The sequence below is a fragment of the Seriola dumerili genome, unplaced genomic scaffold (genome assembly GCF_002260705.1).
Source record: "Seriola dumerili isolate Sdu_G_001 unplaced genomic scaffold, Sdu_1.0 BDQW01000822.1, whole genome shotgun sequence".
Lineage (NCBI taxonomy): Eukaryota > Metazoa > Chordata > Actinopteri > Carangiformes > Carangidae > Seriola > Seriola dumerili.
In genome coordinates, this window is record NW_019175077.1 from 76,658 (window position 1) to 95,954 (window position 19,297).

A 19,297-nucleotide genomic window follows, 5' to 3' on the forward strand; every position below is an offset into this window, starting at 1 on the left:
CTTTAGTATTCAAAGATATAAAGAAGTTATAGCTTGCCCTTCACTAACCACGTGACGGTTGTTGTGGAAGTTTACCTGCCGTAAAACTTGAACCGATGTGGTAAAGTGAAATTGTTATGACAGGAGCTAGCAGTGACGTTAGCGCATGCGTTAGCGAGCTTAGCTAGCCATTTGTCTCCCAGGTTTAAACTGTCATTTCAAAGAGGATGTGAGGTTCCTGAAGTTTATTGTTTTACGTTTAAAAAATACACCGTAAAAATAAAACCTTTTGTATAGCGGCGAACACAGGCTTGATGTAAGAGGACACGACGAAGCAAGTACTAGTGGTCAGTCTGTGGGGAAACCATTTTATGATTGTCAATGCATCCGACACATAAGGATACACTCGTCTCGCTAGCTTAATTTAGCTAGCTAAACGATATTGTCTGTGTCGTGGATGGGTTCACTGAACAAGGTATTCCTGGAAGAAACGGTGATTGGTGCTTAGCGAACAACATGGATACTGCCGAAGAAGGTAAATACCCGAGGAAGTCTGTTGTAGTTGCTGCCCAGCTGGGGTTAACTAGCGTTAGCTTCGTCCGTGCATCAGAGAGACCCAAGCCTGGCCTGCTAGTGGTTAATTTAGCAGAATAGCATAGCTTGATATCCTGTCAATGTAATACGGGGTTAAATCAGGAAGACGGAAGAAGACCGTTAAACGCGGTTTTAATGCAACTGAGCTCAATGTTAGAGCACACTGTGAAGCAGCAATGTAGTAGAGAGCGTAGAAAGAACCAGAAGTTACTGGTGATGTCATCAGTCTCCTGATGTATGGGCATATAGATCAGCGAAGTTTCATGTGTAACTCACTTAGATTTGTGTACCTTGTTTACCTTAAGTGTCTAGCATCAGCGACTATATGTGTCAAAATAACATTCCTCCATCCAAAAGACACCTGTCAAATAACACACCCCAGTCCCCCAATTCTGTCTGCACATCTCTGTTTTGCTTGGCTTTGTCAATGATTGTCAAATACTCACTCACATTGTGTGTATGTGTGTGTTTGTGTGTGAAGCGGATATTTGTCGCGTGTGCCGCTCTGAGGGGACCCCAGACAAACCCTTGTACCACCCCTGTGTCTGCACTGGCAGTATCAAGTTTATCCACCAGGAATGGTAAGTGTGTTTGGGTGTCTCTTCCCCTTTGACAGCTGTCATTATTTTGACTTTGCAGGATTCCGTTTTCCAGAGTCCCGCTTTCCCCTTTTATTAAACATTTACACAGAAAAGACCTTTCACATTAATGTGAGTAACTAGGCTAAGATTGGACATTGTGTTAACTTGTTGTATTAGTTACTCCAAAACCCTAGTTCACAGTAGCCTCTCTCATATCTTCTCCGAAACCTTTTTCCAACATTTTTTTCCATCAGGGTTATTCCTATCTTGGCTCTATGCACATGAACACAAAGTCTTTAAGAAAAAAATTGTTAGCTAGGTTATTTTTAATCTTATGGTCTAAAAAAGCAGGATAGTTTTTACATGGAAGTTTCCCCTAAGTAGTACTGATTAAAGTAAACAGTATATTGCACTTGTACTTTCACTTGATTTGATAATCCAAGATAATCTGGAAACAGGAATCCTCTTTTTTTTAACTGTGACCGCACATTTTGAAATTTCAAGGTGGTTCTTAACAAATTCTAATAATAATTTGGAGTACAGGTTGTGCACAAAGATTATTCCTAGAGTGATGGCTTGATGATAAAAGAAACAGAAGAACCTTGAAAAGGATGCAGAACAGGTTTGTCCTCTATCACATCCAGGTTACATAGCATCCCAGTTTACTGGCCGTAGGTGTGGTATTAGGATAGTGAAAACAATACCAGCACCCGCAGGTACTTTGGAGATTGTGCTGTGTTCTCATCTGTCAGGTGTGTGTGAGCATCACTGGTTGTAAGAGGGTCAGGTGGATGGAAATCCCCAGGCAGAAGCAAAGGCCAGGCCTGGATTGTTCTGCGGTAACTGTTGAACCTCAGTCCGTATTCATATTAGTTCGCTGCCACCCCCACAAAGTTTAGAATAACAGCCTATTGTGTCTAGATTGTAGTGCTCAGTGTATGGAATGTTAAACGTAGCTATGCTTATTTTAGCAGTTCTGAGGTAGGAGATGCGTGATGCTGAAATTTTATTACCCAGAGTGCCACAGTCAGAGATGTATCAAACTAAATGTGGACAGGACTCACACCGCACAGTTGCACTCCTTCAAATAGCAGGGGGAAAACTTCTCACAGCTGGGTGCCCAATATGTATTGTGACAGTTTGACTTGAACCCATGTGGGACTCATCTTAAGAAGACCTTGTCTTTCTGTGAGCAAAACAAGGCTCTATCTTCACCAGTCATTCAACGTCACAGTTTTTAAATGCCTTCACAGTCATATAGAGATATGTGTGTTACAGTGTGTCTTGATTTTCAGTTGTACTTGAGCATCATAGGGCCAATTCCCCTTAGATAGCCCGACTGTTGCTGATCTTGATACAACTTTTCCTTAATTGAACCACAAAGGAATAGCCGTGATCTGTAATGGATCACCTATGTTTGCATAGTTATGGTACAGCAATAAAGCTTATCATTTTTTATTTAAGGAGCATAGTTGGAAGGTTGACTGATGTAAGCAAAGTTGAATTGAAACTTGAGGTATAACCTTGGTCTGTGTAGGTCTAACGAGAAAGCTGTTGTATGTGTTGGACTCAGCTTGGTTAGTGACTCCCTTACATAACCCACTTGTTAATCCCACAGTCTAGCCTATGTCACAACAAGCTGGGATGGTATTATTATGGGCAACATACAAGCACACATCAGCTCAGAAATAGCTGATACACCCTACTTTGTTAGTTGTAATCAGAGAGTCAGACTGAGAAATGATAAATGCTCATAGTCGGTGTCTGTTGGGTGCAGAGGTCCTGGAGAGGTCTTAAGAGCTGAGCTTACATCCTAATCACATCATATCCTTGTGTAGTTAATCATAGCAGTGGTGTGACAGCAATGAAAAAGATCATGTTAGGTGAACACTATAGTCATAGTCTTTGTCTACATCTCAGAATTTTCAAATGTAACTACACACACATAAACACATTCACATTCACCACATTCACCACAAGTAGCTATATAAAGTGTCTAATTTGAATTAACCAGTGGGTTCCCATTGCTATTGATGTAAATTTTTGGAATATGTCTTCCTAAATGTATACCCACAAAATTACAAACCACTTGAGTGTGTTGAGTCTGTCTGTGTGAGAAACTGGTTGTCAGCTTGAAAAATGTCTGTGATTAGAACATAAAAATGTTCTGTTAGCGCATGTATGGTTCTTTTCACACTATAAATGTTGCTTTACAGTTTGGTCCAGTGGCTGAAGCACAGCAGGAAGGAGTACTGTGAATTGTGCAAGCACAGATTTGCTTTTACACCAAGTAAGTTTGTGACGTCATTGATGAATCATATTAATCATATTAGTTTCCCAAACTAGCCTCACACATGGGGCCAGTTGGTTCTTTTTTATATTTTACAGTGACCGTTTCATTTATTGAGAATCATTTCTTCGTTAATACAAAATTTTGAATAATGTAAATAACTTCCAGTGTTGTAAACAGAAAATGATCACACAGAAAAAATGTATTGAATGTCTCGGGTTCACTCTTTTCCTTTCTACCCTTCAGTCTACTCCCCAGACATGCCCTCACGTCTGCCCATACAAGACATTTGTGCCGGCCTGCTGACCAGTGTGGGCACGGCAATCCGCTACTGGTTCCATTACACATTGGTGGCCTTCGCATGGCTCGGGGTGGTCCCTCTCACTGCATGTAAGTGGGAGACACAGAAATGCAGAGATAAACTGTATTCAGTGCCACAAGGAAAACCTCTTAATATATAAGCCTTTGTTACAACCTTTGTGTTGTTTTTCATAGTTTTATTATCTTAAACATACAATTAATTTCAAAGCAGCGGGAGAAACGGGTTTAATCTGATTACAACTGATCAGTGCGTTTCATAGATTTGAAAGCACACGCTGATTGTACTGTATGTTGCCCCCTTGAGTGTAACTTCACGTCTGCTGTTTTGCCCCAGTATGGGTGAAAGGAATGTCTCCCTTTAGCGCACATATGTAGGCACACATAGACACCAGTGTTTCCTCTACATTCATTTAGCAGTGGCGGCCCACCACTGCTAAATCATAGCCGCCACGCCTTCAAATTTCTTTTTATTTTTTTATTTATTTGTTTTTTTGTTTTTTTTATTGTCGCAAATGCACCACCGCCACATCTCTCCACCTTCACAGCACAGCCTGTGTGATGATGAGCGCAACAGCGGGAGGAGGGGAAGAGAGGGGAGGGAGGGAGGGAGTGGGGTGGTGGGGGGATCCTATTGGAGTTAATTACTCGCGAGAGCGCGGCCTTGAAAGTGACATCACGTCAGGTACCAGGTCAGAGTCAGAGAAGTGTAGTCGTGAGGAATAAGGAAGCGAATTACCGGAGAAAAGGTAGACTCAGTGACGCTAACTTGGGTAAACTAATTGATAGCATTAAGCTAATATCTACACGTCATTATGTATTAACTGCTGACTGCATTTTCAGATGAGCTTGTTCAGATACTTCTCTAAGAAGAGAAAGACAACAGATGAAGAAGACGCTAGTCAGGTAGCCTATCATAAGCCTTTTACCGACTCATAAATGATGATGGTTAGGTAAAAAATAGTATTTTAATGTTCACACTTGTAATCAGATGTGATGTGAGTGTAAACTATATAACGCTGAAAATCAAGTGCTCTGAGCCTGGGTGCAAACTTTGCCACTGACTCTACAGCCCCATCTAGCTCATCTTTATATGTTTATTTATTATTTTTATTTATTTAATGTTATTGTTTTATTTATTTTTTACTTTTTACATTTTCAACTGGTTAGAGTTGAAGTATCATTTATTTTTCACAATCCAAAGGTATTTATTTTTCTTGACATTGTATATGGCTGAGATATATATTGTAAAAGTTCAATGGTAGCGATAAAAGCATATTCAACTGGCCAGCCAACAAATATAGGTTTTGAAAGTAAAATCTGCTGTCAACTGCTCATTTGGTCATTTGTGTATGCCCCCCCCCCCCCGGAGACCACTGCTGAAAAAAATCCTAGAGGAAACACTGGACACGTTTCCTCTTTCTGGAGCACATAATACAGTCATTGATGACGTGACCGTGACATAAACTTTACATATTAGCTAATGTTTATCGTTTAACAAGATCAAGAGAATTACAGCTTAAGTACCATTACATAACGGGCTATGCAATGTTTTCCAAGCTATATAAATCCCCCTCACTACTCAATGTAAAAAATGTCGCTTAGATAATATTTATTTCTCATACATCATGTAAGTTGTTTCAATGCAGAATGTTTTAAACATTTAAAATGTATTTTTCATATGCAGATTGACACCAATGTATTTATCCGCTCTCTTTGCCTCAGGTCGCATCTACAAGTGTCTGTTTACCGGCTCTGTGAGCTCACTTTTGACACTGCCATTGGACATGCTCTCTACGTGAGTGATGATACCAGTATTCTCTAGCACTACACACTAAAGCATTATGTTAAACTTCATATAAGTTCATGTTTTCTACTTCTTTAATATCCTAATTTCCCTACATCTTAGGTACAAAGGACCGTTTCAGTGTTTTTGTATTTTCATGTATTTGTTTTTGTTTGTTCCTTCAGAGAGAACCTGCTCGCAGATTGTCTTCAGGGCTGCTTCGTCGTCACCTGCACCCTGTGTGCATTTATCAGTCTGGTGTGGCTGAGAGAACAGATAGTCCATGGCGGCGCTCCCCAGTGGTTAGAGCAGCACCAGCCGCCACCACCGAATGCAGCTGGACAAGCCAATGAGGTGCATTGCTTGACTGATTGCCAATAAGCCAAACTCATTTCTTTGATTTAAAAAAAAAAAAAAAGAAAAGCGAAAGCATCAAAAAGAGCTGTTCCACGAAACAGTATATAAATGATAGCCAGTTCTTTTAGCCAGGCAATAAATACACCAAGAGAGGGAAAAAGATATTAATGGTGGGCATAGTTATTTTTTTGTATTGTGTGCATAATTTAAATACCATATCTTACTGTAACCCATACATCTACTCTGCAGTATCCTGTCGTGACACATACTTGTACATCCAGTCTTAATCACGCGCATACACACAAACATCTCCCTATATAAAATACATCCTGCTCTCTCACCCTCAGGCACAAGGCGCAGGTCAGGGAGCAGCTGATGAGCCCCCTGCAGCCCAGCCGGCCCCTGCTGATCCCCCAGCCCAAAATGAAGCAGAACCTGAGCCCCCTGATGTCCCCCCAGACCAAGGTGATGACCCAGAGCTGGAGGAAGAGGAGGGAGCCGCTGCTGAAGATGCTGACCCCAATAATGGAGCACAAGGTTAGAATTTGTTATTAAGTTGAACACTTAAGTAAATTCCACTTAAAGTCTGTTTTTCTTGCACCTATAGCTAATTTTGGTCAGTCAGACGAGTTGTCAGACTGTATAAAATGTCTTCATCGGTATATAAATATCATTAATTGTAAGACATATATATTAGTATAGGCAAACCTAGTGATTGTCTTCAAGAGTGGCACCTTCTGCCTGTCTGTCCATCACATTTCACAGTGTGCTCTGCCTGGTCAGATTTAATGGAGATATGCTGGAATGCCTTACCTTTCAGAATTGAATTGCTTAAGATCACAAAACACTGAGGGAATGGTGCAGTTCACACACAAATGAAATGGAAAAGTGAGTAAAGTGTTCCCAAAATATTTTGTCTCCAATGAAGCCAACAAATAAGGCCACGGTTGGAACAACGTCTTTTTGCAACAGAAAACAACAGGTTTATGGAACTGCAGTCTTAATGTTGAGAAACATTAGAACGAACAACACCACTGGCGTCAGAGCATACAAATGGTTTCCATAATGGTCTAATTTGGTAACAATTTGTTATCACAATTAATTTGAGTATGATATAACGACATGTCAAAATGCAACCCACAGCACTCACACTTATTTGTTTTGTTTTACTGTGGTTAATGGACTGATATTGCAGCAGGCCGGCCAAAAGAGGCAGATAATGAATTGTTACTATATTATACATTATTCTTACTGTGGAGTGTCACTAAAGCTAAATGAATAAAATGGAAAAGTCTCACAATAGCCTTTTTTTGCACTTCAGAACTAACTGATTTTCCTGGAACAACATTAATAATTTAAGAGTAACAGCATTTGTGAAAAATATTTTTCTGCCTTTGCACTAAAAGCCAACTCAAAACCATTTGACCAGACAAACACAATAAAGTGGTGTTTTCCTGTCTTAATATTGTGCACTGTAGTGCTGTTGTCATCTGAAAAGCAGGGAGATACAGTCAGAAATGATCTGATCAGTGATACCGACTTAGACGGGATCACCCAGATGCTGTTTATACAAATACTTCATAAGTTAGTGTTTGGTATGATTATAGTAATCCTCATTGTATTTCAAGCTGATGTCTGTCTCTGTAGATGACATGAATTGGAATGCTTTGGAGTGGGACAGAGCAGCAGAGGAGCTCACCTGGGAAAGGGTAACTCTGCATATCATTATCAATCTCCAAACCCCTTCATCCTTAGTACACACAAATACACAAATCTATATGTAACTTTGTTATCAGTGGCATGCATCCTTGCACATGAAACACTTAAAATTCTTCAATTTCCCTTGTAGATGCTCGGCCTGGATGGGTCACTGGTATTTTTGGTGAGTCTTTATACCCATAACTGTCATTTATATTTTGTATGAGGAGTATGTAAAAGATATGTTTTACATACTGTATCTTACCACTTGATGTTTATGTCTTTGTCTTGTAGGAGCATGTGTTTTGGGTAGTATCTCTCAACACACTCTTCATCCTGGTCTTTGGTGAGTAGACTGAAACAATGATGTTTCATGTATCATAAGCATAAAGGTATACTGTACAATTATATGATTCTGGTCTATTTTTATCATACCAAAATGACAGACTCTTATTTATTATGTAATTCTGGCAATGATGTTTATATGCTACAGTGGGAAATGTTCTCTCTTTTTTTTTTTTTTTTTCCTTCATTCAGCATTTTGTCCATACCACATCGGGCACTTCTCTGTTGTTGGTCTTGGCTTTGAGGAATATGTAAGAAACTGCTTTTATCAATTAGCTTTATTATGCAACACTGTATCTAATGAATTATACTTCATTTTTATTTTTATTTATTGACTACTACATTGTATTTCTCTGCAGGTCCAAGCCTCCCACTTTGAGGGCTTAATCACAACAATTGTGGGCTACATACTGCTGGCCATGACGCTCATCCTCTGTCATGTATCCTTCCACCTAACAATCATCTATCAATCCCCTGTACTCTCCTGAAATGTAAAACCTAAGGCAAAAACAATTCCATCGACTGTAGTCTCACAATATTACAGGGCCAGACTTTGCACGTTAAATTTATTTTTAGGTCTGTGCAGATGTGTGTGTACGTGTGCATGTGCGTGTGCGTGTGCGTGTGTGTGTGTGGTACCAGTGTTGATCCTTAATGGCTGTCTCAGGGACTGGCCGCTCTGGTCAGGTTCCAGCGCTCCCGGCGTCTCCTGGGAGTCTGCTACATTGTTGTCAAGGTAACAACACCTCTAAGTGCATTTTTGCTTTGTGTGACTCACACATAAGCACAGTCCTTGGTTGAAATGCACACAGAAGTATACACTTATTGAGATTTACTTCCTGAACACAACACTGAATTTGCAATCATACACATAAGCTGAGGGATAGAAATGATTTATTCCAGTATGACCCAGAAATAATAAGATAAATGGCTAATATGCCTACAGGCACAGGATTACCTTCTCCTTTTAAAATCATCACCCTGCATTAACAGACACACACAAGGACAGTCCTTCAACAGTATCATGATAATTCTTACAATATAACTGAATGAGAAAAAGGGTTCAATTACTGTGTTTTTCAGGTTTCAGTTCATCTACATATGGTATAAACTGTTACTGAGACATGTCTCTCTTTCTATTACAGGTCTCTCTGCTGGTTGTTGTGGAGATTGGTGTGTTTCCACTCATCTGTGGCTGGTGGCTTGACATCTGCTCTTTAGTAAGGCTCTTACTCTACTCCTTATTCTTACTGTCATTATGTCTCCAGTACTCTGTTAAATGATCTAATTCCCCAGCTCCTCTCACTTGTCTGCATTTTTTATTAAAGTGGTTTAATGTGTTGGATTTGGAATCAAACTTTAATTAGTATTATAAAGGTCAAACTTCTCTCATTGTTGGCTGTTGTAGTTGTAGATGCAGTCTTGTATTTTATATTGAGAAATATTTTCTTGGAGTAGTATCCATGTTTTCTACAAGCCTGAAAGGGTTCTGCCAGAGTCAGTGACAGCCTCATTTTCTGGATATGTCTCTTCTTATGTAATTTCAGTGGATGCTTCATTTATGTTGTTTTTCTAAAATGAGAAAAGTCTTGCCTACCCTGTAGAGGCGTCTGTCACATAGCCATTGAAGTGGCTTTTAACAAGGTTGCGTTGTGGCTCTCACATTCCTTGTGTGTAAGAACTTGTCAGAAAACCAAGTCCCTCTCCACCCCCTGCTGCCTCCCGAGCTTGCCACCTATGCTACTCATTGTAACTCAGTGGGTATGTTTTCCTGAGCCTGTCCCGAGCCATTCAACCTGTCTCAGAACAGATGGAGCAGCTTTCACAGCAGAAGGGAACCGCATCCGTCCTGCTCTGCAGCTGTTTGCTAGTGAGAAGAACCTAATTGGCCTGAGAATGGACTGTGTGGAAAACGCTATCTTCATCATTTTAGTTTGTCCCACAAATTCAAAGGAACCTTTTGATAACAATCAGCTTCTTTGGTCTCTGCTGTGATGCTCGTTTTTGAAGTTATGAATAAATATTTCAAATTAAGGACATGGCTAATTGAATACATACAACAGCACTTGCATAAGTTAACAATACCAGTCTGGAAAATTAGACTTAACTTTACTCTCTGAAAAGTTTTTTGCAATTATGCCTCCACACCGGCAACAGCCGTGGCTAGAGACATTATGTTTTCAAGTTGTGTGTCCATCCGTCCATCCCATTCTCGAGAAGGCCGAGGTCACTTTGACCTCACGTCTGTTGCATTCTTGTGAAGGTGATATCTCAAGAACACCTCGACTGAAATTTTTCGAATTTAGCAAAAACACTCACTACACTAATCGTGACCAAATATCACACAAATGTCTAATGGGATAAAACGATGAAGTGATGACATTTTATATCCAAAACATTAATAGTTAAATTTACTGTCACATCATAATGTTCTGCAATAACACTTTTCTGGCCACAAATCAACTCTATAATGCAGGAACAGAAGGGGAGATTGTGACCATATCCTGCAACTTGACTGCTTAGCGAAGGCATACAGCCGCAAGGCGACTAAACCTAGTTTAAATGTGTAAAGCATATGGCATGTGTAAATGTTATTCATAACACATTTTATCATCGAGCCAACACTTCATTCACTGAGCAAAGAAAAGTAATCGGGAAGCATCATCTTAGAACTTATACTGAATTTGAATAAATTCAAAATGTTTTTTTTTTTCCATTTTAATTTCTGCATCCTGCAGGAGATGTTTGATGCCTCCCTGAAAGACAGAGAGTTGAGTTTTAAATCAGCCCCGGGTACCACCATGTTCCTGCACTGGCTTGTGGGAATGGTCTATGTCTTCTACTTTGCTTCTTTCATCCTCCTACTGAGAGAGGTAAGATGACAAAATGTTTGCTAACGTCTGTTTTTTTTATGTAAGTACTTTAAGTTGATTTTGCTTTAGGTAAATTTTTGATTATGATTTAAAAAAAAAAATACAATTGAGGAAAAAAAATGCAATAACTTCTTGTTTGTCCATCAGGTGCTGAGGCCTGGAGTGCTGTGGTTTCTGAGAAACCTCAATGACCCAGATTTTAACCCAGTGCAGGAGATGATTCACCTGCCCATCTACAGACACCTGCGGCGGTTCATCCTGTCCGTGGTGGTGTTCGGTTCTATCGTGTTGCTCATGCTGTGGCTGCCCATCAGGCTGATTAAACTACTGCTGCCCACCTTCCTGCCATACAATGTCATGCTCTACAGGTAACCACAGGCATAACAAGATTATCAGTCACTTAGCAATAATCTATATGAACGCTGCTGATTTGTCTCTCTAAAATGTTTAATCCCACTTCCTCTTCAAGCCAAGTTGCCACAGCATCTTGCTGCAGTAAAGCTTGAGTTTAAGAGGAAGTATCGGTCGTATTGCCAACATGAATGACTGATCAAAAACAAGAGTTGTAGTGATGTGCCCATTTCAGTAGCTGTAAGAAACTTAACATATACATACACAGAAGGCTTTATCAAAACAATTGGGAACAGAAATCTCAAGAACTGTTCTGTGGCACCATGTGGGACATGCACTGGAGCACATTGTTGAAATGTCTTTTTCTGACCTGTCCACCTGTTTCCCCTCAGTGACGCCCCAGTCAGTGAGCTGTCTTTGGAGCTATTATTACTCCAGGTTGTGCTGCCAGCTCTACTGGAGCAGGGACACACTCGCCAGTGGCTCAAAGGCCTGGTCAGAGCCTGGACAGTCAGTGCTGGATATTTACTGTAAGTCAGGTCTGAATACACCAAAACATATTTTACATTTTCTCAAATTGGCTGTAACCAATCAACCGCTTCTCTCTTTGCCTCTGCAGAGACCTCCACTCCTACCTCCTCGGGGAGCAGGAGGACAATGATGCCAACCAGCCTGTGAACAACAACAATAATAACCCTCCCCCCGGTCACCATAACAACAACAACAACCCTGCCCCAGCTGTTGGCGAGGGGCTACATGCAGCCCACCAGGCCATCCTGCAACAAGGTGGACCAGTGGGTTTCCAGCCCTACCACCGACCCCTTCGCTTCCCATTCAGGGTGAGATGTGGTTTTGAACCTTGGTATGAACATTTTCCAGAGTTTATGGAGCAGGCTCTGTGGAATTTTATGTGGTATTACTGCTTTTTAAGTACTAATGCACTTGTTTGATATCCAGTAATAGGAAATGATGGTTAGTTTACAGGTCTTAGATGCATGGATTCCAGCATTCCAACATTTGAACCTTTGCAGTGTTTTCTGAAATCTTTATTAGCATGATTACTATAGGCTGCAAAGTCACAAAATGTAATTCACCAGTCAGGTTTAGTGAGACAGTGAAGAATCTATAACTGGCACCATAAGCTTCCCTTGCAAATGCAAATTCAGTCACCAAAGCTGCTTTGAAGAGGCAACACCCTCTTAATTTATGTTTATAGCTACCCTAACACTCGAGGGTATGATTGCAGGCAGCAGGGATGCAGAGATTAAAAATTATACTCTTTAAGTAATAATGCATTAAACTAACATACATTTGAGTACCTTAGGCTTTTCTTCTACAGTCTCTTTTTTCTTTTGTTAAAAAAAAGACCTACTACGGCTATCTGTAATTTGTGGTTTCCGACACAAATTTAGAAATGTGCCGACGCCCTAGGCTGTACAACTCTGCTCTGTTATTCTACTGCTCCTTCTAATGTTAAAGGCCTTGATCTCCATGTGCACTGTGATAACTGTCTAACATATTCCAGCTGTACTTTAGAAAGTATACTGTACAATATGTCTACAGTGTTGTCAGTACAAGTACAATTATAATCGTATGTCCCAAGTTTGATTACTGCCCTATATTCACTTTAATTCTAAAACATTTGTCCTCTCTTCTCCAGATTGTGTTGCTCATAGCGTTCATGTGCATCACTCTGCTGGTGGCAAGTCTGGTGTGTCTAACCCTGCCAGGTGAGATGTGTTTTTACTCTGTAGACCAACACCCAGTCTGTAATTGTAGGGTGTATCTAAGTATGTGCATGTCTCTGCTCTTTAATAAGTTATATTTTGAGCTCTAATAGTAATCCACTTCTTCCTCAATTAGACATGACAATCACTGTAATGTTGGAAATAGTGTGTTCATGTATGGTATGTTTTGTCATGTGTTTCAGTGTTCACCGGGCGCTGGCTGATGTCCTTCTGGACAGGAAACTCCAAAATCCACGAACTGTACACAGCTGCATGTGGCCTGTATGTCTGCTGGCTGTCTATCCGCGGAGTCACTGTGCTGCTTGCCTGGATGCCCCAGGGACGCACAGTCATCATGCGCAAAGTCCAGGAGTGGACACTCATGGTACGCATCAGTGAGCAGCCTCCATTGTTGGCAAACACCAAAACTGGGCAGCAGAGTGGTGCTGTAATTAGTTGTTCTCTTTCCAGCATTTAGATTTTCAAGAGCTGTAGTGTTTTTGTTAAGCGTTTGGTTGCTTATTGCAAGCTTAAAAGTCAATGTCCAAAATTTGGTAGCATCTCCCTATTAGTAATATCCCAACTTTGAAGCCTCTACTCAAGTCTTTAACTCTGCCAGTGCTGCAGTCATTTTATCCCATGAAGGAAGAAGGTGCCATCAAACGGGCTAAAACTTCAAACTACCATACTTGTTCTCTTAGTCTATTGATGTTTCCTGATTATTTAGGTTAATTTTACATCCTCTTTTTATTTATGCAGATCCTGAAGACCCTGGTTGTAGCTCTACTGGTTGCTGGAGTCATCCCGCTGCTACTGGGTCTGCTGTTTGAACTGGTTATTGTGGCTCCACTCAGGGTACCCCTGGACCAAACACCCCTCTTCTACCCTTGGCAGGTACGATTGTGTGTCTGTGTTATGGGTATGTCTGTCTTTTTCCATCTCTGCCCCCCCCCCCCCCTATTACAACTTCATTTTAGTAGTTTAATGTTGTGTAGGTATTATGTTCTAATTGTTCCTTTACCCTGTTTGCCCATTTGGGTTCCTTAGCATCGTCAGATAACCCCCAGTTCCTGTATCTATATTCATCCACTGATCATTGTTATCTTCAGGACTGGGCTCTCGGAGTGCTCCATGCCAAAATCATTGCTGCCATCACTCTCATGGGCCCTCAGTGGTGGCTGAAGACTGTAATTGAGCAGGTGGGTTTCAGTTGGATATTAAGCATTAATTATTTAATGTTGCAAAACTTCTTTTGACCGACAAGTATTCATTACTTAGCCATTACTGTTAAGATTTCAGTATCTTGGCTAGATAAGAAACAAATACATTAATAAAATCTTGACATGAAGTGGTTCTATACCATAATTTATTTTATTTATAGTATATAAGAAGAGTAACAGGGAAGTTGAGTGGTTAGTCTGTCCTTCAGTTTGAGAAAATGTTTCAATGCTGGCTCATGCAGCCTTCAGCTAGACAGTGGATCCATTTGTGCTGCTTTGTAGATTACTTTGTATTCCACCCTACTTGTGTTAAGACAGTAACTCCTCAGTGTGGATCAATTTAATTGAAAGTAGCTTTATAATGATTCCAAAATTCCCCCCTAGGTTTATGCAAACGGAATTCGCAACATTGATCTTCAATTCATCATCCGTAAACTGGCGGCTCCGGTCATCTCAGTCCTGCTGCTGTCCTTGTGTGTGCCGTATGTAATCGCTGCTGGAGTGGTCCCGGGTGTAGGTGAGTGCCTGGGCATGTGTAGTATTAGTATTTAGAATTGTATTTGTTTAAACCTTTCATTTTCTCTGTTGGTTTGTTAATTTCACCTATTCAGCTGGAGATTTTTTTTTTTTTTAGACCAAAACAGGAGCATCACACTTAAATATACCAGTAAATGCACTTAATGCACTTTTCTAAGATAGGATCTCAGCAGCAAAGAAAGCAGAATAAAGCACTGACTTTCACTGAGTTATCTTAAAACAAACCACCGATAGTTTGTCCGATTCATCCTGTCAATATGCTTAAGTACCATCACATTACAGAGGTGTTTTCCCAAAATATTACATTTCTTCTTATCTCAGAGGACTGTTGCAGTGACTACAGTGTGATCTAATGGGAGGTTCAGTAAAACAATATATAACCGAAGTGCATTGCTCTTGCAGGAGTGACTCCAGAGATGGAAATTCTAATGCAGAGAAGAATCTACCCATTCCTCTTGATGGTGGTCTCACTTATCGGCATCCTGTCCTTCCAGATCCGACAGTTTAAACGCCTTTATGAACACATCAAAAATGACAAGTAAGGATTTACTTGAATTGTCATCAAAAAACAATTATTTTAAGATTTGTTGTGAGGCATTTGTTGTGTTTGGCAATGACTGTTTTCCAGTTTCCAGTTTAAGTTTTAAGTTAAAAACATCTAGTGCAAACTTATACTAAACTAACTTTTAACCTTCTAAAAAAGTTGTTATGTATGATTTCAAAATGTTAATATTTCAAGACTATGAATTAAATAGGGCATAATTATAGTCTTCAAAGATGAAGAGTCATTTCAGTGCTGGGAAGTCTGAAAATAGTAAGAATCATAGCATTGTTATTGTGATAATCTCTGTCTTTGCAGATACCTGGTTGGACAGAGGCTCGTCAACTATGAGCGAAAAGCTGGAAGAGCAAGCTCAGTCCCCCCCTCCAACCCTGTCGCAGAGTAGATTTTTGTGTCACGCGTCGCCATGTTTTTGCACCTGTTACGTTGCGAACACCCTAGCCCCCACCCCTTACCCACCCTTTTTGATTTTCAACGACCATAATCCGTTTGAATCTCCTATGGATCTTGCTGGATTTGATGGATGTCATTCAATTTCTTGAATTCCCTTTATTGCCCATCAAAGGTGGGATGGGAAAATGTATTATAATCATGGGACAGCTGAGTATTCCCCTGTGACAAATGGAGTAGGCAGAAGGGTGAGGGTTGAAGGGTTTGATTTAAAGCTCAACATCTCTATTGTTGTTCATGCCTTGCTTTGTAAAGTGCTGCCTGATAATTGTACATGTGTAAATACTTTGAACGCAGACTTTGTCTTACAAAAAAAAAAGACAGATGGATTAATGCAATGACCATTGTACATCTTAAAAGTGTATGTATAATTTATTAAATCAGACTGACAATTTATCTTTTTTGTTGCATGTGTTAAGACTGTGTGTGGTTGATTGTTTAACGGCTAGATTTGGGTTTGTTGGTGTATGCAAAGATCAGGATTAGACAAGAGCCACATGTCCAATCTTTCTATATACTGTACTTCATACTTTGATCTGAGTGTTAAAAAATCAATTTGCAATCCTTATGTATAACATGTATGAATCAAGACTGTTTGCAGCTATGCCAATAAGAAGACAGATACATTTTTTTCACATAATTTTGTCTATGAAGGTGTAAAGATATTCCATATGGAAACATGATCAATACATGACTGGGGGTGGTGTTATCACCTCATCCTTTGGTATGAGCAGAGAGTTTAGCACAATTCCAAATTCCTGTTCCAGAATATCAGGAATCTCCTCATCTTTAAGTTCCCTGGTTGTGGTTTCAAACACCCTCCCTGTTTCCTCATTGGGAAACGTGGCGGTGATCAGTCTGTGGCCAATGTAGGTGATCCTTCCACCTGGTTTTAAAACAGTGCAGAGGGATTTGCAGAAGAAAATGGAGCTGGGGGAGCTCTGGTGGTACTGGCACATCTCAGTAAAATCCTCCAGACGCCAGGGATCAAGGGTAAACTTGTAGATCTCTGTCCAGTCTCCATCTGTACCTCTGTTTTCTTCCTGTTGCCATTCCAGAAAGTGCATATCCCGTTCCTTTCTAATGCGGTACACTCGATGGCCCTGCTCCTGGGGGCCACTGTGCTCCAGTGAAAGGGGGGTACTGAAGCCTGGCACGCCAAAGCCCACGTCGGACAGCCACCGCCGGTCCTCAATGGTCACCATGAGGATCAGATGATCAAAAGGTGGCCCGTAGCGGCCGGTGACGGAGTTCTTCACCTGGCCGGAAATCAAAGTTACCTGGAAGCCCATTTTGGACAGCAACCAGGAGAAGAGTCCGTTGTTCTCAAAGCAAAAACCGCCTCTGCGCCGGTTCACGATCTTGTCGAACAAAAGCGGAAGATCGAGTTGGACTCGTCCGCTGCTGTGCACGGTGAGGTCTTCAAACGGCACCGACAGCAGATGACAGTTGTGAAGCGACCGCAGCACATCCAGGCTGGGCTCAGCTGGACCCACAAACCCAATGCGCAACAAATATTTCTGCAAGTCCATGTCCACCGAAGTCATTTTCCCTGGATTACGCGTCACTACTTTCACTTCTGACAACTTCACCAGTATTAAACAAGACTACATTTAAAGTACGCTGACATTGACCAACTTAAACCAAAACGGTTCCCGTATATTTTTCTTTCTGTTGCGGGATTAACGTTGTTTTAAGGGCAGGAAGTTACAGTCCTGAAATCAACTCCAAGTTGAGCGGGGGCCTCGGGTTGAAATATGAAGCCAATGTGAAAGTTCCTCAAATGGCCACTGGGGGCTGGGAGAAAGTCAATGCCCATAGACTCATATATTAAAATGCCCAAACAGCAGAAATACAGGTTTACAGCCTGGTGCAAAAGAAAAACGGTTTCAGTCTCGGTAGCTAACTTCCCCCTTTTTGACAACTGTATGGGGGTGAAATTTTACATAACCTCCCCGTTTAAACTTTATTAAGGTTTAAAGTAATGCACAATTGAGGGTATGGCCCCCTTCAGTGACAGGTGGGGGGTCACAGTTGACTAGCCACTAGCTGTATGCTAGTTATCACTGGGTATCAGCTGAGCTAATTCAATTCACTGAACATGACCACTCGGCTATGTTTAGGTGTAGTTTACATTTTTCATGCAAATATTGGACAAATTATATGGCTTACTATATGGTTAATTGACTAACAGAACACGAGGAATTCATTTTTATTTATATATTAGCACAAATTGGCATATATTGCTGTCTACGCTCACCATACCTGGCTTGTTAGCTTAGCTTGTTATGTTGCAAATTAGCCAGTAAATGAATTAGCCTTGTTTTAGCCTTCCAGCAAGAGTCCCACACACCCAGCTGTGTTAACAATGATATCGGCAGCTTATACTTGCCACAGTTATTAAACTGGCATCATAGACTGTAAAAAAAAAGCTGGACAGAGCCACAATGACGTCACCCATAGTTTTTTGAAGAGCAATTTGAAGCTGAGAGTGGGCTGCTTCACCATCTCCATCTTGGCAGTGCCTGACCGCCTAACTCCCAGCTAATCTAAAAATGGGCAACTAGGTGGGGTGAATGTGGAGCCAGACATGGAGCATGTCAATATTTGTCCAATATTTGCATGAAAAATCCTCCAGGTCACAAACACTGCAAACATGGCTGAGCTTTACCATTATGTTCAAAACAGTGGCAAAAGCTTTTGCCAAAATTTTGCATTCAAATCATCGAGATGAGTGAGTGAATCCGTTTTTTTGCTATATAAAGCACACACAAAGCAGGATAACCAGCCAAGCAAAGTGGGCTACTGTCCAGGGGCCACAGAGGCCCAGGGACCTCAAATGCCCCAGGTTACACCATATCATTTGGTTAATCTCAAACTAAAGTACATTATTAATCATGACAGTGACAGGTCCTCCTTCAACTATCTATCTTGTGGCCCTGGTTTTGTAGAGTCTATATCTAGTTTAAAGACTGCCAGTCATCTAACAAATTACTGGTAAACAAATAACCATTTCAGCCTTTGAGTACTGGTCAGTTTCTGGATCCATGGACACAGTGAAACTGCTATGTATTGTGGGGGTCAGTTGGGGCACAGGAACAGGTTTTTCACCTCTGGGCCCCCTAGAAATTTATGGCCATGTCTAACACCTGTTTAACTTTTTGTCTCACCTTCCCTGTAATTGGTTAAAATTCATGGTAATTATTTGTCATATTGTATAGGAAGTATGTATAAGGTTTAAAGTACTGAGTGCTTTGTATATAAAATTGAGTTGTGATATAATCTTTTATTACTTTTTTTACAATGTCAAATCATATTTGGAAAAATAATAAAGTGAAAAACAGTAATGGAAACAAAAAACGTTAAAAAAATGAACACAGGATACCTTCTGGTTTTATGCAATTTAATTATTTGTCTATATTATTTTAATGTTGTTTATCAAATATATAATAAGGAGTATGTGTATTCATTTAGAAGAAACAGCATTTGTAAAATGAAACAATCCCATTAAAATCATACCATTTGCAATAAAATTAATTTGGAGTCTGAACATTAAAAATATAGAATGGCATCTTTAAGAGACAGCTCTAAATTGGTATATAAAGTAGCAATCTGACCAAAATTTAGCT

The 19,297-nt window shown here is 40.4% G+C and overlaps 2 protein-coding genes across 2 annotated transcripts; one reads left to right on the forward strand and one right to left on the reverse strand.

Annotated features, from left to right (window-relative positions):
- The first annotated feature begins 92 nt into the window (after positions 1-92).
- On the forward strand, positions 93-16,064 carry march6 (membrane associated ring-CH-type finger 6). Its single transcript, XM_022766309.1, has 25 exons — positions 93-514; positions 1,055-1,154; positions 3,371-3,444; positions 3,691-3,834; positions 5,488-5,560; positions 5,734-5,902; positions 6,253-6,442; positions 7,553-7,614; positions 7,755-7,787; positions 7,898-7,949; positions 8,141-8,199; positions 8,308-8,388; positions 8,616-8,684; positions 9,094-9,168; positions 10,687-10,821; positions 10,969-11,189; positions 11,565-11,702; positions 11,792-12,011; positions 12,833-12,902; positions 13,103-13,284; positions 13,659-13,793; positions 14,009-14,098; positions 14,504-14,636; positions 15,059-15,194; positions 15,516-16,064. Exons 1-25 carry the CDS (start codon positions 496-498, stop codon positions 15,601-15,603), a joined length of 2,748 nt encoding a protein of 915 aa, XP_022622030.1. The 5' UTR covers positions 93-495; the 3' UTR covers positions 15,604-16,064.
- Positions 16,065-16,156: 92 nt separating this feature from the next.
- On the reverse strand, positions 16,157-17,418 carry LOC111237277 (arylamine N-acetyltransferase 2-like). The gene has a single exon (XM_022766310.1). It carries the CDS (start codon positions 17,213-17,215, stop codon positions 16,352-16,354), a length of 864 nt encoding a protein of 287 aa, XP_022622031.1. The 5' UTR covers positions 17,216-17,418; the 3' UTR covers positions 16,157-16,351.
- Between the last annotated feature and the right edge of the window lie 1,879 nt (positions 17,419-19,297).